The 12,538-nt window shown below is 49.5% G+C and overlaps 1 protein-coding gene across 5 annotated transcripts in view; it reads right to left on the reverse strand.

Annotated features, from left to right (window-relative positions):
* Positions 1–12,538, reverse strand: part of Adgre5 (adhesion G protein-coupled receptor E5) — a 64,181-nt gene that overhangs the window by 6,354 nt on the left and 45,289 nt on the right. For 4 of the 5 annotated variants that reach the window (XM_036188264.1, XM_036188262.1, XM_036188261.1 and 1 more), the window contains 8 exons: positions 6,279–6,335; positions 5,958–6,077; positions 5,420–5,575; positions 3,398–3,535; positions 1,599–1,745; positions 810–956; positions 682–728; positions 171–248 (listed from right to left, as the gene is read on the reverse strand). In XM_036188264.1, coding sequence (XP_036044157.1) covers positions 171–248; positions 682–728; positions 810–956; positions 1,599–1,745; positions 3,398–3,535; positions 5,420–5,575; positions 5,958–6,077; positions 6,279–6,335 — 890 coding nt within the window. The remainder of the gene's footprint in view (positions 1–170; positions 249–681; positions 729–809; positions 957–1,598; positions 1,746–3,397; positions 3,536–5,419; positions 5,576–5,957; positions 6,078–6,278; positions 6,336–12,538) is intronic. The other variant, XM_036188263.1, reaches the window with a different exon arrangement.

The following is a 12,538-nucleotide window of genomic DNA, read 5'->3' on the forward strand; positions in this document are numbered from 1 at the left end:
TCGGTCATTGCCATTGCAACCCTGTGTCATAGCCACACACATGGCTGCACATGTCAGACCCCTGTGCCTCACACCAGAAGTACTGCTTGAATGGACGGAACACTGTCAGTCCACACCGAGGCCTGTGGCTTGTGCCCTACTGCACTGGGGTCCCCAGAATTCCCCCTCACCTGGATGGTGTAGTTGGCTGTGGCTGGATTGAAGTCTCTGAGCAAATTCTGGACTTCAACAGAGAATTGGGAGAGACTCTGGGAAGGGAAATGGTGAACTGTAGCCATAAGTTTCTCAGGTCCTGCCTGGCCCCACGGTCCCTCAGCCACTTATAATTGTATGGCCTATGGCAGGCTTAGCTCTTATAACTTGACACATTCCTATTAATCTATACGTTGCCTCCTGGCTGTGGTATTACCAGTCTGCTGGCATGTTGCTCCTTGGGCCGCAGGCTGGTGTCTCCCCAGACTCTCCTTTCTTCTTATATATATGCTTGGATTTCCCGCCTGCCTCTAAGCTGCCTTGCCATAGGCCAATGCAGCTTTGTTTATCAACCAATCAGAGCAATACATATTCACAGCATACAGAAAGACATCCCCCAGCCGTGAGTCATGGGTGGGCAGCAGCACAGCTGAAGGGATGGACAGACTGTGAAGGGATCCGACCTCTTGGTCCCTACTGGCTACTCACCTGGCTCTGGGCTGTGAGCGGCAGTGTCCAGGTAGGGAAGGGCAGTTCTGTGGGGACAGAACTGTGGTTCAGTAATCTCAGAGTGCATTTGCAGGGCATGGAGGTGCTGGGTGACTAGGGTCAGGTACCTTGGCAGGTGGTGTTCTTTGGACCATTGAGGGACCCAGAGGTTGGCTTCCAACCTAAGTGGCAGCGGCACTTGTAGGAACCGAGGGTGTTGACGCAGACGGTGGAGCTGTGACACTGATGTTGCCCAGAGCTGCACTCATCCACATCTGGAGACACAAAAAAAGGGGTTAGGTGCTTTCCTGTCTGGTCCCAGTCCCTTCCTTGGTACTGCCACAGTCTCTGGCCTGAGGAACTGATCCCTAGTGGCCTCAGTGAGTGGTACATGATGGGTTAGGGAATAAGCAGAGGCCTAAGGCAAATGTACACATGAAAACTGAACTATGGACTTTTTAGTAATTGAAGGCCATCCGGGTTCTCCCTGGGATACCCCTTGGTATTCCAGCTCTTTTCCTGGGCCCCACAGTTTTTCAAATTCAACCTCAGGAGATTAAGGCCTGGCCCAACAGAGCCTCCTTTCATTCCCTTGAGTAAACGTGGGGACTGAAGAGATGGCTCAGAGTTAACCTTTCGGTTCAGTATCCACACCAGGTGGCTCACAACCACCTAGAACTCCAGTTCCAGGGGATCTGACAGCCTCCTCTGACTTCCTTGGGCACCTGCACCACGTGGTATACATATATACACTTAAGACACATACATTTTAAGGGTCTTTATATGTGGCCCTGGAACTCAGAGATCTGCCTGCTTCTGCCTGCCTTCCAAGTGCTGGGATTCAAGGTGTGTCACCACACCTGGCTAAAATAAATCTTAAACAAGACTTTGGGTCTTTAGGGAGGTGGCACCCAGACCTTCACACACTGTGTTGATTGGGCCATTGGGGGATCCGAGAACAGGTTTCCAGCCTTCGCGACAGACGCAAGAATAACTGCCCAACTTGTTGATGCAATGGGTGGATTGGTGGCAGTGGTTTTGCCCGGAGGTGCATTCATTCACATCTGGGAATAAAACCAAACAGTCATCCCTGCCCCCACTCATACCTTCATGCACTGTACCCACTTTCCCATCTTCTCACTGTCTCAAATTCAGTGGTTACCTGGTGACCTTCAACCCTTCCTGCAGAGCACATCATGGTGGCCGCTGCAGGACAGGCCCAGTGAGGATCGGGGGACCCAGTTTACCAGAGGTAAAACCAGGAAGCAGATTGAGTCAGGGGGGTGGACTTGTTGACCAAGGCCTCTTGTTGCTTTCTAACCCTTCTCAGAACAGGATTGATACTGTTCTCACAGATGAGGAAGAGCCAAACTCTGGGAGCTCCACAGAGCTATGGGCTCTGAACACCCTGGGGCCAATAGAAATATTGCTGGGAGCTAAATCCTCAGGAGGGTCTTCACCTTTCTGGAGCTCTGGGACCCTGCAGAGCTCCCCTCTTCAAGCTACAGACCCGCCTTGCCTCCTTCCAGCTACTGTCTAGTCCTGCAGCTGCTTCTGGGGGTGTGTACCTGGCATACCTTTGGGGCCTCAGCCCGGGCTTAAGGTCAGTACACCAGCACGCATAGCTACCTTGGGTATTGGTGTAAATGACGCTGGCGTTCCTACAGACTCTGGGGTTCCGACCCTCATCTACCTCATGAAAGGAAGCAGAGAGAATTGTGTGCTTGAAGTTGAAGCCTCCGGCTCAGGGTTGTCTAGGTTCATAACACAGAAGCATCTGGAACGTTCCAGTTTCCTCCTTGTGGGCAGACCCCCTTCTAATTCATATGAAGGCATCACATAAGGTCCGTGGTAGCTCTGACTCTGTTGTCCAGATGTGAAAAGAAGTAGGGGTGTGGCAGCTATCAGTATCCTGGCCTGAAGATTTGGGGCAAAGGCCACATATGACCCTTAGGAGCTGGTGCAGGGGTGACTCCGTATTCCCCATGGCAGCCTGTCTCCATTCTTACAAGGTATCGTTCCCTCAGAGAGTTTTATGTGGGATTCCAGGGACCTTCAGGACCACGCCACCTCATTCACTCCCCAGACTTCTGTTCAACGGAGAAGGATTGAGACTTACTCTCGAGCTACCCCCTCTAGAAAGGAGCTCAATAGAAGGGGTAACACCAGATGGGCCAGGGTGCCGCACAGAGGGAGCCAGCCTGTGCGGTGACAAGCTGATGTGCAGCCAGGCATCACTTGACTGAAGTTATGGAGGGTAAAAACAGGTATTCTATTGAAGCCAGCCCTTCAATATCACAGTGCCCAGAAAGGGAGCTGTGTCCATGGGAGTAAGAGTAATAGGTATTTCTGTCCTATCTCCTGTCATGGTCGCTACCCTGGGGGTGCACTGAGTGTAACCCTGTCTCCTTGCCCTGAATTGCCTGACCTGGCAGCTGCAGTAGACACATCAGGTGAGAGCGGGTTCTGGGGTACTGTCCTCCATGACACCTTCCTTGAACAGTGCTCACCTTCAATTCTCTGAGGGGGGGGGGGAGGTTTGATGTCACCCTGCCCAATCTGGCCACACCATTCTATGCTGTCTTCAAGGAACCGGAATTCCTGGGGATGGTCAGAATGGTGATTGGGTGGAGCAATGGACGAGGCTGACCAAAAAGGGGGTCCAGGTACCAAGTGTGGTCTTCCAGCAGGAGCAATGGCAGAGAATGCAGCCTACCCTTGGGTGTCTTTTCTCCTGGGTCTCCAGGCTGTGTCGATGGGTGTACTGTAGCAGGCTGCTTAGGGAGGTTTCCAGGCGCAGCAGTAACTGTATGGCTCCTAGAGGGGGCAGGTGTCACCCCAGTGTCCACTGGTGCTGGGAAGAGGGCAGACACTGCAGTAGAACGTGCTTGTGGTAGAGGCAGAGTATTCGGAATGCCATCCTTTTGGCTTATGCAAATGAGATGCAGATGGGCAGATGGATGTTGGCTTATACAAATGAAATGTAGATGGGCAGAAGGATGCTGACTTATGAAAATGAGATGCAGATGAGCAGAAGGAACTTCTGAACTTCCAGAACCAAGTAGTAGAGAAGGAGCAGAGGATGTGGCCCAAGGGCTCCTGTGATCCAGGTGGGCCTGTCCTCTAAGGGTTACAGGCAGGAGTCTGGAGTGCTAAGTGATGGCTCAGCCAGGGCATCGGGATGCTTTCTGTCACCTTCCTTGGATCCACTTCAGAGAGTGACACATTTTTCTGAAAATCCATTTCTCTCTCTCTTCTCTCTCTTCTCCCTCCTCTCTCTCTCTCTCTCTCTCTTTCTCTCTCTCTCTCTCTCTCATCCTTCTCTTTGAAACAGGGTCTCATTATGTGGCTCTGCTGTTGTGGAACTCACTCTGTAGACCAGGCTGGCCTTAAACTCACAAAGACCTGCCTCTGCCTCCCAAGTGCTGGGATTAAAGGCAAGTACCACACACTTGGCTTTGAAAATATCTCTTGCACTCAAAGAGAATGAACTTTTTCCAGATCTTTGCCATCAAGTTAATAATCTGCCTTGATATCACTTAAGAGTATGTACTTAGCCGGGCGGTGGTGGCACATGCCTTTAGTTCCGGCACTCGGGAGGTAGAGCCAGGTGGATCTCTGTGAGTTCGAGGCCAGCCTGGTCTACCCAGTGAGTTCCAAGAAAGGCACAAAAGCTACACAGAGAAACCCTGTCTCGAAAAAACAAAACAAAGCAAAAAAAAAAAAAAAAAAGAGTATGTATTTAACCTACTGTCATCCTGTTTAACCTGTGTTTAAGAGAACGTTACCAACCTTACGTGCCTTGGATTGCCCATGTAATCAGCTTTACAGCCTAAGCTAATGCACAGCTTTAATCTTATGTATTCTCCCATGCTCCTGACCCCAGAGTAATGTATGTGTGTCTTTGTGTGTGAGTATGTGGTAATCATTTACTGAAAACAACCAATAGGTTGGAAACAACTTTATACAACACATATCCACCATAAATGCTGTAAACAACATGTGGATACAGGCTGGCAATGTCTGCTTGCCATTATATTTGCTGTTCTGGGTAAATAAAATTTTCCCTTGTAAAATTCTGTTAAAGATTTCTGTAGAGAATCAATCCCTCATTCCTTTCCCATGCTATGTTTTCTGTGCTGTTTAATAAATACAGAGCAAACCCCTTTTTAGGACAGACAGAAGACACAGGGGAAAGAAGCATGGGGAATTCTTTTTGTTTGTTTGGTTTGTTTGGTTTTTCGATACAGAGTTTCTCTGTGTAGCCCTGGCTGTCCTGAAACTCCCTCTGTAAACCAGGCTGGCCTTGAACTCATAGACATCTGCTTGCTTCCCAGAGTGCTAAGATTAAAGGGCAGAGGCCTGGCTTTTTTTTTTTTTTGACAGTGTTTTTCTACATAGTTCTGGCTGTCCTGGAACTCACTACATATTCATGCCTTGACTCATATTCTAGCCTCAAACTCCAGAGTGTTGGATCCACAGTACTCAATTAAACTGGGCTTTTTGAGTCATACACAGGTATCATCAGGATGAGGCCGGCCAGCCGGCCGGGGGGGGGGGGGTGTCCCCAAATGTCCCCTCCTCCCTACATCTCTAAGCTTGTGGCTGTGACACAAGACCCAGAGCAAACCACAGGGGCAGAACCAACATCAGGACCCTGCCTTGTGGCTGCTGTAGTAATTATGCTGGTGAGCGTGAAGCTGATGTGGATGAGGCGGATGCATTGCCAAGCTTTTACCTCGACATGTGTTCTCGCTCTTGTTAGCAAAGTGCGTTTTCCCAGAAAGGAGCCGGTATCCCTGGTTGCATGTACAGTTGTAGCTTCCCGGTGAGTTATGGCACGTGGCGAACTGCCCACAGATCACATTGCTGCGCTGCAAGCACTCATTGATGTCTACAACACAACAGGCATGAGGGTTAGCTCCCGAAATCTGAGAGTTCTCTTGAGGAACTCCCACATCCACCTGACGACAGCCTAGGACTGCGGTGTCAGCATCTGAGGGAAATTATGGGCTGTGCTCACAAGGTTGGGCTATAGCTTGAGCTAGCTACTCCTGAAGGCTGCAAGCAGGCCAGCTCCTTTCAGTCCCCTGGGGGGTGGAATGGAAAGCCAGCCTCCCAGTCCCCAGTCCTAAAGCCAAGTTCTCAGGACGTTCTACTTGTTCACGTCTTGCCTCCCCATTTTGATTTCTTTTTCTGTATTTGATGAAGCTGAGACCCCTGGCCCCAGACCACACCTTGTCATCTCTCAATGTGCCCATCCCCAAGCCTTGTACCGTCACAGCTCCCAGTGGCTTCAGTGATGAGCTCTTCGACACTTGAGAAGCCCGTTTTGCATCGACAGCTTCTCTGATCGACACATTCTGAGTGCTGGGGGCACTTCCAGGGGGGACAGTCTGTGGGGACAGACACTTTGGTAAGAAAGTAAAGGAGGCCCAGTGGAGGGGGGCACCCAGAACAGAATCTTAGAAAGGTGTGAGTAGGCCCTCCCTTATCGTCCCCAGCAGCTGCCCATTCTCCTCCTGAGGCTTGTGGTTGGCAGTGGGATCCCGTGCCCCCAGCCCCGGCCGTGGAGCCCTCGTGTGCAATGGACTTACTCCGATCCTTCTCGGTTTGAGCTCCTGACAGGCTCAGCAGGATGCACACCACTGCCACTGTAACAAAGCAGAGGATGGTCAGCTGGATCCCAGAGCAGAGGTAGCAGGCCAAAGCAATGCATCTGTGGGCAGTGGGTGCTGACCCTGCCCAGGCTGAGATTCTGTAGTTAGTACTCAAGATATCAAGCCCCAGTTCCCAGGACTAATGGGACTTACTTATAATTCAATCACTCAGAATGTTGAGGCAGGAGAATTAGGAGCTCAAGGCCAACCCTGGGCTACAATGCATACCGAGACCCCATCTCAAAAAAAAAAAAAAAAAATCAACCAGGGCTGGGGAGATGGTTCAGCAGTTAGGAGCACTGGCTGCTCTTCCAGGTCATGAGTTCAATTCCCAACACCCGTGTGGCAGTTCACAAAAAATCTGTAATGGAATCTTGATGCCCTCTTCTGGTATGCAGATGTACATGCAGACAAAACATCCATATACATAAAACACATAAACAAACCTTAAAAAAACTAAACAAACAAGCAGACAGCAACAACAAATTTCACAAAGTAAAGCATGGGGTACATGCCTATAATCCCAGTATTTGGGAGCAGGTACAGGAGAATCAGAAGTTGGAGGTCATCCTAGGCTACCTGGCAAGGTTAAGACCAACCTAGGCTACGTGGGTTCAATCTCTAAAACAACAAAGTATAAAAATCAAAACCAGCAAAGCACACAGAAAGCCACACGAGAGTTCCCAGGTGCGGTCTGAAACTAGCCTAAGTTATACGTTGAGATTCTGCCCTAAGAACAAAACAAAGAGAAAAACCACAAAACTCAGGTAGAGGGGTGGTACCCACAGTGGTCTATCCAGGATCTGGGCACCAGACAGGTCTGCACACAGGTCGCTGGGCTCTTGGCTCTCCAGGCCTGTGGGGTAGAAAAAGGAACCCACAGGCAGCTTTTGGATGTTAGACTTTAGCTGCATTACCGTCTCCCTCAGTTTCCCTTTCTGTGGTGATGGAGGTGATGGTAGCCTCCCTTTGTAAGGACAAACCCTACGTGGCTAAGGAATTAACATTTTTGTGTGTGTGTGAGACACAGTCAATCTATGTAGCTCTGGAACTCACTACATAGTCCAGGCTAGCCTTGGACACACAGAAATCCACCTGCCTCTGCCTCCAAGTACTAGGATTAAAGGCGTGTGCCACAGCCCCCAGCTTAACATTGTCTTTTATACTTAAATCTTTGTCTTAGTTTGGTCATTATGCTGTGATAAAACAACATGATCAAAAGCAAGCTGTGTAGGAAAGGGTTTATTTGCTTACAGGTTACAGACTCTTCTCAGGGTGAGTCAAGGCAGGAGACTGGAGCCAGGGACTGAAGCAGAGACCATGTGAATATATGTCACTGTGATTGGGATAATACAGAAGCTGACTGGCCAATAGCTGAACAGACAGAGGTTAGACAGGACTTGCAGAAAAAAGGAGAGCTCGAAGAAGAAGAGAAGGACTCTTAGGAGTCGAGAGAGCCAGACACAGGAAGTAGGACATGTAGAAAATGAGATAACAAGTCAAGAGCCACATCTTAGAACTTAGATAAGAAATATGAGTTAATTTAAGTTGTAAGAGCTAGTTAGTAACAAGCCTAAGCTATCAGCCATTCATTTATAATTAATATTAAATCTCTGTGTGGTTATTTGGGGAGCGGGCTGGTGGGACAGAACTGACTGGCAGGACAGAAGAGTCCATTTACAGAGGAACACTACTCACTGGCTTGCTCCTCACAGCTTGCTCAGCTTGCTCTTTTATTTAACCCAGGATCACCTGCCCAGGAGTTGCTTTATCACAACATAGAAACCAAACTAAGATAGAGTGTAAAAGACAATGTCAAGCTGGGGGCTGTGGCACATGCCTTTAATTCAAGCACTCAGAGGCAGGCAGATTTCTTGAGTACAAGGTCAGCCTGGTCTACGCAGTCCAGTATATAGTCCAGAGCTATATAGAGCAACTATGTCTCACAAATTAAAAAAAGGTTAATTCCTTAGCTACGTAAGGTTTGTCCCCACAAAAGGAGGCCGTCATCACTTCCATCACCATAGACAGGGAAACTGCATGAGACAGTAACAAAGCTGTGAGTAGGAGGCCAGCCTGGTCTACAGAGTGAGTTCCAGTACACCCGGAGCTATAGAGAGACCTTGTCTCAATAAAAAGGGGGGCAGGCTGGCCCTTCCCACATCAATCATTAATCAAGAAAATATTCCACAGACTCGACTACAGGCCAACTTGTAGGATTTTCTCAACTGAGGTTCCCTCTTCCCAAATGACTCTATAGCTTGAGTCAAGTTGACAAAAAACTAACAAGCACATTTACATTTAGCTGTGTGTGGGGTGTGTGTGTGTGTGTGTGTGTGTGTGTGTATGTGTGTGGGTGTGTGTGTGTGTGTGTGTGTGTGTGTGTGTGTGTGTGTGTGTGTGTGTGTGTGTGTATGTGTGTGTGTGTGTATGTGTGTTTGCCACCACACCTATGTGGAGGTTGTTTCTCTTTTCACTACAAGGAGTCCCTGGAACTAAATTTAGGTCATCCGGCTTACATACAGCAGCCTCCTTTACTTGGCTGAGTCATCTTGCCCACCTCAGGTTTGTTAGAGGTTTGTCATGCAGCCCAGGCTGGCCTGAAACTGGCTATGTAGCGAAGGATGACCTTCAACTCCTGACCCTCTAGCCTCCACCTTATTGGATCTGTCATGTTTTGTATTGTGTTCTCTCACAATGCTGGGATAGAATCCCAAGGCCTTTGCATGCCAGGCAAGTACTGTCCCACTGGACCTCATTCCCAGCCCCTCTTTATACTTTAGTCCTAAGTTGTTCAGGCTGGGCTTGTACTTGAAATCCTCCTGCCTCAGTGACCTGAGGAGCTGGGTCAGGCCTGTGCCACCAGGCCAGACCCTTGTCATTCTTTAGGAAAGAATGACAGCTTGGACTATGTCTTCCAGATCCCATTCAAGCTCTGACACTCCACCATCACACACAGCTCCCCACTGTCAACCACACGGGCTGGTGGAGGGGGGTGACTGCTGAACACAGCCCTGGTACCTGCTGCTGTTGACAGGCATCACTCTGAGGCAGGACTTAAAGCCTTAAGTAACAGCATTCGCTAGAGACGGACATCCAAGAAAGCAGGGGCAGAAGGAAAAACAATGATGGCAGGAAGTGGGAAGCAGGGAAAGAGAAGCGAATCAGGGCTGGAAGGCAAGGAGTGTGCAATCCCGTGACTGACCAGAGGATGAGGCAGGAGGCTCTTAAGTTAAAAGGGACACAAAATCCAGGGACAGCCTGGGTAACTTGGTGGAACCTGACTGAAGCGAGGCCCTAGGTTCCATCCCAGGACCAAAAAAAAGAAAAGGGTGTGGAGGAGGGGGGCGCAGGAGGGAGAGGAGGAGGAGGAAGAGAGCTGGGATAAAGGCACTTGCTGCCGTGTCTCACATCTGACTTCTAAGTTAATAGCTGGGACCCACCTGGTGGGAGGAGAGAACAGCCCTCTATATGTGTGTCAAGGTGTGTGAGCACACACACATGCCCACATGCACATATCCACCCACACAAAAATAAAACGAAAAAATATTTAAAGAATAATTTATTGTAAGTCTCTGTGAGGGTGTCAGATCCCTTGGAACTGGAGTTACAGACACTTGTGAGCTGCCATGTGGGTGCTGGGAATTGAACCCAGGTCCTTTAGAAGAGCAGCCAGTGCTCTCAACCACTGATCCATCTCTCCAGCTCCATAAAATGAAAATTAAAAAAACAAACAAATAAAACAAAACAATTGGGCAGGGCAGTGGTGGCGCACACCTGTAATCCCAGCAGTCAGGAGGCAGATCTCTGTGAGCTCAAGACCAGCCTGCTCTACAAAGCGAGTTCCAGGACAGCTAGGGCTGTGAAATCCTGTCACAGGAGAAAAAAAAAAAAAAAGAATTGGCAGCTGGGAAGATGGCTCAGCAGTTAAGAGCACGGGCTCTTAACTTCCAGTGGACCCGGGTTCAGTTCCCAGCACCCACGTGGTGGCTCACAACAGTAATTCCAGTTCCAGGGATGTCAGTGCCCTCTTTTGGTCTCCAAGGCTACTAGGCATTCACATAATGCACACACATACAGGCAAGCAAAACAATCATGTACACAAAATAAATAAATCTCTAGCCAGGTGTTGGTGGTGCACGCCTTTAATCCCAGCACTCGGGAGGCAGAGGCAGGCGGCTCTCTGTGAGTTCGAAGCCAGCCTGGGCTACAGAGTGAGATCCAGGAAAGGCGCAAAGCTACACAGAGAAACCCTGTCTCAAAAAACAAAAAACAAAAAAAACAAAAAAAACAAAACAAAAAACAACAAAATAAATAAATCTCAAAAGAGAAAGAGGAAGTCTGGAAGCTGAGTGCCCTGTAATGCCAACTGCTTGGGATGCTAAGGCAAGAGGACTAATGTCCCTAGCCTGGGCTACAGACCACAGGCACAAGAGCCTGTCTCAAAATAAAAACCAAAAGAAAGATTGGGGTGTAGTATGTGTGAAGGTGGGGGCCTAGCAGGTGTGAAGTCCTGTTTCCCTCTCAGAAGAGGGGAGAGGGAGTGCAGACAGAAAGCAGGGAGGGAGATGTCTGAGAAGCAAGGGCCCTGGGGAGAGCCTAGGGGACAGAGTTGCTCCCAATGTGGAGAATTCAGCAGCAAGAAGAGGGTCTTAACAGGAGTCCTAGAGAGAGCCCTAGGGTGAAGGGCTGGGGGGGGATGGGTTGAGTCACTTCCTGGGTGATTCACCCACCACTGGGCTGGCTGCATGCCAGGTTCTTAGGGGGATCCTGGGGTCAGCCACTATGAGCAGAGTTGCCGGGAGACGGTGTCTCTAAGAGGGTCTCAGTGTTTGTCTGACTGGGTTCCCTGAGGCTGGAGCACCCCAGCCAGGCAGCTATCCCCCTCAAACTAGAATTCCTCTTTTTTCCTCCTCTTGAACTATAGGGTTGGACACCCCCAGCCCCCACCCCATCAGAACCCAGTTCCTCTTTGTGGGACAGACCACAAAATGATCTTCTCTCCAGGATAGGCCCTGGAGCAATTCACAGTTCCTGAAGTATAATACCAGTATGTGTCTCTCTGTGTGACCAGCCTGGGTGCCTTTCCCCCTAGATTTTGAGACAGGGTCTCAAAGAACCTGTGCTCATCAAGCAGGCTAGGCTAGCCAGCCAGCAAGACTCAGGGATCTGTCAGTCTCCCTGCTACAACATGGAGATTATAAGTGTGCGTCCTTCACACAGGACATTTACTGACAGAGTCCTCTTCACAGCCCTCAAGTAACTTTTGTAAAAGAATATTAATTTTTATGTGTATGGATGTTTTGTCTGCATGTATGTTGCCTGGTGCCTAGGGAGGTCAGAAGAGGGCATTGGGTCTCCTAGAATTGGAGTTACAGATGGTTGTGAGCCACCGCGTGGTGGCAGGGAACTGAACCCCCACTTTCTGGAAGAACAGCAAGTACTCTTAACCACTGAGACATTTTTCCATCCCCTTAAGTAACTTCTTTAAGACTGAGAACCACGGCAGAGTGGGCGTGGCGATGCACACTTTCAGGCCCCAGCTCTAGTGAGGCAGAGGCAGGTGGAACTCTGCTGGAGGCCAGCCTGCTGTACTTAGGGAGCTCCAGGCCAGCCAAGGATACATAGCAAGGCCCCATCACAACCACAACAACAAATCAGATGTAGAGGGATTATCACAAATTCAAAGCCGGTTGGAGCTACATAGCTACTGTGCCAGACCCTGCCTCAAAAACAAAACAAACAGCTCAAAATGAAGTCAGGCCTAATTGCACAAGTCTGTAATCTCCACCCTCAGAAGAGGAAGCAAAAGGATCAGAAGTTCAAGGTCATCCTTAACTACCATGAAATCTTGTCTCCAAAGAAACCAGAAAAGACTCAACAGCATCAAGAGGCTGGGGTCATGTCCAATCTCCACCAAGACAAAATGAGACTCGGAGCTTGGAAAAAGATTAGTGATTGGGCCAGGCTGGGGAAGGGAAGGCAGACCCGAGTAGCAGTCACCTAGGCAGGGGTGGGCTCCTTGTTCCCTCACTGTGGGCTGAGCTGGGCTCTACCCCACCACCCTGGAGACACTGCCCAGGCTGCCTACATCTGGAGACTTGGAAGTTACCCAAACAGGAGCACAGCTGCTCCCTTCTGCTCCCAGACACATCTGGTTCAAATTCCCAGATTCAGACTGGAGCCACCGGACTCGG

This window comes from Onychomys torridus, chromosome 5, assembly GCF_903995425.1.
Source record: "Onychomys torridus chromosome 5, mOncTor1.1, whole genome shotgun sequence".
Lineage (NCBI taxonomy): Eukaryota > Metazoa > Chordata > Mammalia > Rodentia > Cricetidae > Onychomys > Onychomys torridus.